This window comes from Malaya genurostris, chromosome 1 (assembly GCF_030247185.1).
Source record: "Malaya genurostris strain Urasoe2022 chromosome 1, Malgen_1.1, whole genome shotgun sequence".
Taxonomy (NCBI): Eukaryota; Metazoa; Arthropoda; class Insecta; order Diptera; family Culicidae; genus Malaya; species Malaya genurostris.
The window spans coordinates 91,488,342-91,497,191 of NC_080570.1; the positions used below are offsets into that span (position 1 = coordinate 91,488,342).

The window sequence follows — 8,850 nt, forward strand, 5'->3', positions numbered from 1 at the left end:
TTACAAATTCAATCTCTGGGGAGGTTTAATTATACGACCGGACCGCCGAGGTAACGGCAACTTCTCTATCGCTGTAGATCGTCTGATCTCCGTAGTGGAAGAACGCTCCGGACATGGAGCATCTAAGTTCGTCTCCGCAGTATCATCGCAAGCAACCACCGGTGTCGTACCAGTAGTCTCGTTTGAGCACGCAGTCACCGGAACAACCGCAGCAGAAGCAGTTGGCTCGTAGCGTTCAATGAACTCCTCCGCATCTGGAGTGTCCATCGAATCTCCTTGTAGATTAGCGCCCACACCTACTATGTGATCAATGTGACGCTCCCAGATTCGCCCATCATCCAAACGAACAGCATATCGGAGCTTCCCGACTTTTTCAGCAATCTTACCAAATTTCCATTTGCTATTTGATAAGAAATCACGTACACGAACTCTATCACCGTCGCAGAATTGCCGCACAGCAATGTCAACCTTCCTTGAAGTTTCGTCCTTCGGTAGTAATAAGTCGAGTCTCGATCGAATCTGTCGACCGAACACGAGTATTGACGGTGATTTTCCCGTTGATGGGTGAATCATTTTTCGGTATGTAAGAAGAATGTTACACAGTTCCAAGTTTAGTTGAGACCTAGAGCACTTTAATGTCTTCAACTTCTGCTTGATAGTTTGAACGTAACGCTCGGCTTGGCCGTTCGTGGCCGGATGGTATGGTGCACCCATTTTGTGTACTATACCATTCATCTTGAGGAATCGCTGAAAAACCTCCGACGTAAATTGCACACCATGGTCGCTCACCAGCACTGACGGAATACCGAATTTACTGAAGATCTCACGACACATATTGACGGTGTTTTCAGCTGTAATGGATCGGCATGTTTGAACTTCCGGCCACTTACTGAACGCGTCGACGTAAATGAAGAAATAAGTATCCATGAATGGACCACCAAAGTCGACATGAACTCTTTGAAACGGTTTACTAGGTGTTTCCCAGCAATGCAAGTTCATTTTAGCAGGTTCAGCACGTACCGACTGACAGTCGGTGCAGTTTGCAACAATTTCCTCTATATCTCGGTCTAACCCCGGCCACCAGCAGTATCCTCGTGCTAATGACTTAGTACGGGTTGCCCCGAAATGAGTAGAATGTAATTCTTCCAGAGCACGTTTCCGAAGACTAGCAGGCACGTACACTCGAATTCCCCGTATCAAGCATCCTTTTTGTAGGGAGAACTCGTTCTGCTCTAATCCAAACCGATCCTTGGATTCCACCAGTTGGCCGTGTTTGATTCCTTGAATCAATTTTTGAACTAGTTGGTCCTCAGCAGTGGCTTGACCCAACTCAGCAGCAGTTAAGGGTAAAGTATCAATTTGGCTCAACTCAATCGCATCTGATTCTTCAATCTCGTTTTCGGAATCGGTTACTGTCAATGGGATTCTTGACATAGCATCGGCATTCGCATGATTGGTTGACTTACGAAATCGAATTTCGTAATCAAAACTTTGCAAGTACGTAGCATAATGTTGCATTCTTAGTGCAGACATGACCGGCAATCCTTTATGCTCTCCGAAGATTTTTGAAATCGCTTGATTATCGGTAAGCAATGTAAACTTCCTTCCGTAAATGTATTGGAAGAATTTCTTCACCCCGAAGATAACAGCATACGCCTCTTTGTCCACTTGCATGTAGTTCTGTTGTACACGATTAAGAGTCTGTGACGCAAATTGAATTGGTCGTTCCGAACCATCAGGATACACATGACTTAGTACAGCTCCTACTCCGTAAGGCGAAGCATCCGTAGCGAGCAACAGTGGTAACTCAGGTGAGTAATGAACAAGGCAACTGTCAGACTGCATCTGATCTTTCACCTTCTTGAAGGAATCTTCGCATTGTTTCGTCCACTTGAAAGGCACATCATTTTTAAGCAAATTGTTTAGCGGATATAGAACCGTACTCAGGTTCTGAAAGAACCGCCCGTAATAATTTACAAATCCCACGAACGATCGAACTTCATCTCTGTTCTTCGGTCTGGGCATCTGTTGAATCGCCTCTACCTTTTTCCGTATTTTGTGGATACCGTCTTTATCGATCAAGTATCCGCAGTATTCAATCTTATCAGCAAAGAACTCGCATTTGTCTTTGTTCACTCGTATTCCGCATTCGTGCAATCGTCGAAGTACTTCTTCAAATCGACGTAGGTGAACTTCATCATTCTCACCCGTAATTTTAATATCATCCAGGAATACACTCACGCCTTCAATTCCTTGCAATATGGATTCCATTTGTCGCTGCCAGATAGCTGGAGCCGACGCAACACCGTACATCAACCGGTTTGGCCGGTAAAGGCCACGATGAGTAGACAATGTGAGGATTTCACGATCCTCCGGAGCAACTTCAAGCTGCAGGTATGCTTGAACAAGATCAATCTTGCTGAACTTTTTCCCACCAGCAAGTGAAGCAAACAACTCATCCGCAGTAGGCAAGGGATGTTTGTCTATTACAAGGTTTGGGTTAACAGTTTGTTTATAGTCGCCACAAATTCTTACTCTATTGTGCGACTTTTTCACCGGAACGATAGGTGTCGCCCAATTACTAGAATTGACTTTAGTTAGCACACCTTCGGCAATCAGCTTGTCTAATTCATCCTCAACTGATTTAATCATATTGAACGGTATCTTCCGTGCCTTCAGAAACACTGGTCGAGCGTTTTTCTTTAACGGTAGGTTAGCTTGAATATTCGAAATCCTCCCTATAGAGGCATCAAATACTTCCGGGTACTTGTCCAGTAACACCTTCAAAGCAGCATCGCGACACGAAGGGGCAGTAGCAGCAATCGTATTAATCACGTTCGAGTTCTGGAAAACTTTGTTCCAATCCACCGGCATCTCTTTCAGCCATTCCCGGCCGAGCAAGGGATGCTTTTCAGAATGCACAACATACAATGGCAAGTTCATTGTTTTTCCTCCGTAATTAACACTCGCGTCGAAAATACCGAGTACATTAATACTGGTATTGCAATAGCTAACTAAATTCGTATCGCATTTACGCAACCGCACTCTTGGAAACAATTTTTTCAGATTTTCCGAATTGATAATAGCAACCGGCGAACCCGTATCAACTTCGAATCGAATATTCTTTCCGTTCACCGATACGTCTAGTAAAAACTTTTTGCAACGCGACAACGATTCGACCGTACAAACTTCCCGAGTTTTTTCACTCCCGGAACTTTGGCTTTCGCCGCAATTGTCAACATAGTTCGTTTGAACTGCATTTGACTTATTCGTCGAATTCGAATTACTTTTCACAGTGGCGCACTTCTTTAAGCAAACTTTCGCGAGATGTCCTTTAATTTTGCAATAGGAACACACAGTTTGTTTGTGTTTACACGTATTCGCGAGGTGAGATTTATCCCCACAACGAAAACAACTCGCAGCAATCGGGCATTGTTTACCCGCAGTTTCATTCGTTTTATTGTTTTTGTATTTTTCTTTTTTACCTGTCGGATTATGTACAGCATGTACCTCTTGTCTGGTTGAGCCGCCTTCGATTTCAGCTCCCCCTTTCCGTGATAGTTCCATGCTAACGGCTATGTCACGGGCTGTCGCCAAGGTCAGATCCCGTCTCTCCAGCAACCGGCTTCGAATATCGTTTCGCTTGATTCCGAATACCAGTTGGTTCCGCAATGCCGTTTCCAGATACGCACCGAAATTGCACGTAACAGCTATCCTCCGCAGGGCCACCAAATACTCGTCGATAGTTTCGTTGGCAGAAACAGCGTCTTTGTCGCCTTGACGCCGGCACTTGAATCGAAAATTTTCACTGATTTCGAGTGGCTGAGGGCTGAAGTAATCATCCAACGTCGAAACAATTTGCTGGTACGTTTTCGCTCTTGGGGATTCCGGAGCAACCTTGTCGCAAATGACATCGTAAGTATCGGACCCCATGTAATGTAGCAGAAAGTTTTTTCTCATTTGCTCATCCGCAATTCCGTAGATGTGGAAAGCGGTTTCGAGCCGCTCCACCCACCGCATCCACTTCAACTTACGCTTGTCGAATGGATCAATAGCAAAAGATGGTGGTGGAACTACCGCAACTGTACCAGCATTTCGGCTGCTGCCCTCGCCAAGAACTTGATCCGAAATCTGCATCCTCGTCGCCAGAACTGTTGTGACGGCCGAGAAGAAAGTGCTCACAACAGCTAATTTGGTTTTAATACTCTTTATTTAACACTTTTGATTAATTTCTTCCGCGCCTTGTGCGCGTGGTTTGATAGCAACATTTCAAGAATAACTTACAGTATGGTGGACACATTTCAAGTATACAAGGCAAGTAATAGTATGATGATATATGTACAGGTAGCAAGGTTATATAATATTAGGCAGGATGTAACACCAAGGTTATGGTAACTGTTATTTAAAATCAATAATCTATCAACTTGTGTTGCCAGTTTCAGGCGATTTCGTTTTGACATTACCAGTTATTGAGGGGTAGTTAAATTACATTACAGTTTCGATAGACGAGTGGCATGTCGTGTCGTCGGTTCTACTGTCAAATTAAAAACTGGGATACGCTTCCGTTCCATTTTTCCTATATTTGAAACACAGATAAAACGCTGCTGAAGCTGGCAGTTTATTTTGTTACAAATTCTAGATTTAAATTTTAAAACTGACATAAATTATCCCAAGTAACATTTTTAATATTAATAAATATTTGTAGCTGTCTTCAATGCTACATAATAAATCTTGTATTAAAACTTTAAACTCCACGAAAGCCTACTGAAAACATCTATAAGAGCATGTTCCTGCCAAGTGGACCATTCTTCATAAGGTTTATAAATCAAAATGAAGAATCAGCATAAACCTGCTTTAAAACTCCAAATTCAAGAAAATTTTGAAACCAGCTTTACGATCAACATTAAATTTATTTGGATGGAATGAATTCCGCTATGAATAAACTGACGTTTTGATAATATTTTTCATGACTATGTGTGTGTCATGTCTACTTTGAATGCAATCAGTAAGAATATATTATACTTTTTTACGAGTTTGAAGCTTTTTCCGAAAGTACTAATTTCATGCGCATTAATTTTTATCGTGAATGTAGGGATAAAAATAAGAATTATAACTAATCGCCTTGAAATAAACGCGGTTTTTGCTAAAGTCTTCATGATTTATGAAAATTATTTTTTGTGATTCATCGTCATTTTTGTATAAAACTATTTCGTGGTGTTAAAACTTGTGCATACATTCTGAAAACGAATCTTGAAAGTCCATCATATTCCCTCGTTTTTGCTTTTCGAAATTTATTTGATGTCAATAAATGCTACGGTATAGAACATCATAATGGCGGCCATGAAATTTCCTTTAATGCAAATTACACTTAACCTAATAAGTAATAAATTAAATAGCCTACAACTAATGTGTCATAAATGTACTGTAAAACCCTCAAATTTGCTCTGAGTGAAATTGTCATCCAATGAACACGCACACACACAAAACTAGATTTATGAAAGAATTGAACGGACAATAATGTTTTAAAGAAAATGTTTGAAAGCAATATTAAGAGTGTTTGCATGGTTTTATGCTAGTACAAATTGTTTTATTTTTAGTTCTGTTATTAGTGTAGATAAAGGGTTTTATAGAAGTTTTGAAAACTATGATATTACTGATTAAAAGTGACACTTATTATAGTTGTCATAAAACTGGTAGCGATTGAAAAATCGATTACAAAACTCCTATAAATTATAATCAAAACCATAAGGCATTCGAATTGTTACTTGGGACATCTAGAACTAGAACACTACTGAATATGCCCTAAAGATTTGATATTCAACACAGATTTTCATTTGGCACCTCTGATTCTGTTTATAAAATAGTTTGATCGATTAATTTCATTAATCGATTAATGCTTAATAGTAATCGATTACACTAATCGACTTCTCTTGTATTAATCGAATACCTAATAATCGATTAATACGAAAAACAGACCAACGTTGCCAGATATACCGATTTCTCCGTATTTATACACTTACAGATATTTGACCTTTATACCGCAATACAGATATGTACTCCCGAAATACCGATAATTCACGGATCGTACAGATACCCGTCCCGGGTTGGCGGTTCAATGCATAGGATGCTGGTCTTACAAGCCAGTTGTCGTATGTTCGAGCCCCGACCTGGAAGGATTCTTAGTGTCAATCGGATCCATAGTACTAGCCATGCAATGATTCTGTACACTAAGAATCGGCTGCGAGGTCTGTTGAAACAGAAAGGCCAAATTCCACCAAAGGAATGCAATGCCAAGACTTTGCTTACAGATAAATACAGATTTTCGGTTTTAGCTTGGATAGGCATGTAAAAAGGTTGCTGTGGGAACTTTTTTTTTTCTCGCCAAAATGAGGTTTGGTGACATTTTCCTTGTGCTTGATGATGATGATGGTCCCACCTCATACCCCTACAAAGGTGTGAGCTGAACGAGTTATCTAAGTGATAATTAATATTATTACATGCTTTAACCAGTAATCAAAAATTGAAACGAGCTGGTTAACTTAGCAGGCATAGATATTCCTTCGATAGAGCAGCTAAACAAAAAGAAATTACTATACTACATTATATATTACAATTACTATCCAGGGTTGATCAAGAAAATTTCCAACCCGGGAAAATCCTTGAACAAATTAGGAATCGAACCCAATATCTCGACCAGTATCAGACAATAATTCACCAGGCCCTTCCCGCCGGACCAGTTCATCGTTATCACCACCAGCTACGATGGAATAACGAGACTGCGAATAAGCAGAGCCAAGCCCAATTTCATCAACAACTGTAGATCCCAGCATAACTCAAGAAAATCAGAATTGGTCTCAAACAATAACATCTCTTAATTCAGCCTTATTCCATTTCTAGATTGTCTTTGACTGCTTCACGCGCGCGGGCTCAAACTTTTGTAGACAACTCATTTACTTTTTATCTTTATCAACTCTAAAATACTAATAACAAAAAAAAAATCCATCATCATCATACAGATCATAATAACTTCTAACATCTACAAAAAATAGTGATAAGTCAAAATACATTCTTCTTCATTTTACATAATTTTAAAGAAATCAAATTATAATATATATTTTAAAATCGGTTCATAAGACAGAGTTTTTTATGTGAAATACATAATTGTTTGAACTCATTTAGAGTTGTAGCACGTTTAATTTGTCTGGGCATCGAATTGAAAAATTGCTTCTGTTACGGGATTCTGATTCCGATATGGTATAGATAGATTTTTGCGCCAAATACAGATTTTTGGAAAAATGACCAGGCAACGCTGAAACAGACATCACATATTTTTTATCGTGACGACACAAATGAACAAGCATTCATCCTTGACAGTTCAGCCGACGACACGACCTGCCACTCGCTATTAAAAACTGTATCGCAAATTTTACTACCCCTCAGTAACTGGTAATGTCAAAACGACATTGCTTAAGAAATTTTTAAAACTGGCAACACAAATTGATAGATTATTGATTTTGAATAATAGTTATTGTAACCTTGGTTACTGTATATTATAGACCAAATGAATGTAAACAAAACAAATCCCGAATCATTTTTCATATGCGAAATAAATGAATGGTAGAAATCGTTATCCTAGATCACCACTAAACCGAGCGAAGAGAATAAATTACTCACAATGACGCGTAAGTTAGCGACTGAAAAAGCAAAAGCTTATCTACTCAAGGATGATTTAATTTAAAAACAATTATTGAAAACTGCACTAAACAGTTTACGGCAGGATAAAATATATTGATGGAAAAATCTCGAGGTTGTTCGATGAAGAACTGAATCCAAAGAGAATGAACTAACAGTGGCATTTTTTTCGGATGGCATTTCCAACTTATGTCAATTGGCAATTGTTGTAGGGTAACAGAGGTATTTTTGCCACTTCATATATTTTGGCCCACCTAACAAACTTTATCGATTTTATCGGATTTAATTGATGTGAAGTAACCCATGTTACATAAATTTGAAGGTAAAAACATCAAATTACCTATTGCGGAAAGATTTATCAAAGATATTACAACATTTGGTGGATATTTATTCAAAGTGGGCCAAAATAAAATCAATCCTAAAGTGGGCCAAAATACCTCTGTTACCCTATATCTCATATATTTCCATATATTATAAACATTAGAAAACACACAAATATATCTTGCAATTTGGCTTTGTAATTGTTCTTATTTCTAAACAATGAATTTAATGTATTACAAAACAGTTGGCAACTACCTTCTTAGAGGCTCCACTACCGCCTGAAACAAGGAGATGTCGACTGGTTAAAATATATTGGAAAGAATACTGGTGATAGTAAACCATTATTGGGAGCCATTACATCTATTATTGAACCACTAATAATTTTTTAAACTTTTCCAAAAGGCAAATTGATTCACATTTCAAACCTGCTATGCACGCTTGCACGTATCTACGTTCTCAAATTGTTTGTTTATTTATTCTTGGACTCCATAGCAACTTGTTCTTAGTAAATTGAACAATGTTGCTCGAGAAGATTATTTCGATCATTCTCAAGGGGTCACTATATTTATGGTAACTGGCGGTGAATCGTTAACGGACAATTTTCATGTAGATTTTTCTTCGAAGTGCCTGGTCGTGTCGTCGGTTCAGCGGTACTGTTTACAAACAAGCTTAAACAAAAATCGAAGAACACGTCTTAAACAATCATCTTTACACTTTGCAACCAGTCACTTTTATTTAATAAATCTCAAAAACAAACCGTATTCAATCGTGAACTTGATCGTGAACAAATGTTTCAAAACTTCATTTAGGCGATATGGACCGTAAATGGTTTGATCC

General features: G+C 38.9%; 1 protein-coding gene across 1 annotated transcript; it reads right to left on the bottom strand.

The window, feature by feature from the left end:
• On the bottom strand, window positions 1-4,137 carry LOC131426696 (uncharacterized protein K02A2.6-like). The gene is made up of 2 exons (XM_058589622.1): window positions 3,486-4,137; window positions 1-3,332 (listed from the first exon to the last, which is right to left on the bottom strand). Exons 1-2 carry the CDS (start codon window positions 4,135-4,137, stop codon window positions 1-3), a joined length of 3,984 nt encoding a protein of 1,327 aa, XP_058445605.1.
• Window positions 4,138-8,850: the final 4,713 nt, after the last annotated feature.

Excerpts from the sequence above, each read along its gene's own strand:
- LOC131426696 (XM_058589622.1), bottom strand. The coding sequence starts at position 4,137 with ATGCAGATTTCGGATCAAGTTCTTGGCGAGGGCAGCAGCCGAAATGCT. Across the intron at positions 3,333-3,485 it reads TGCTGTACATAATCCGACAG|GACATCTCGCGAAAGTTTGC; the intron begins GTAAAAAAGAAA and ends GCAAAATTAAAG.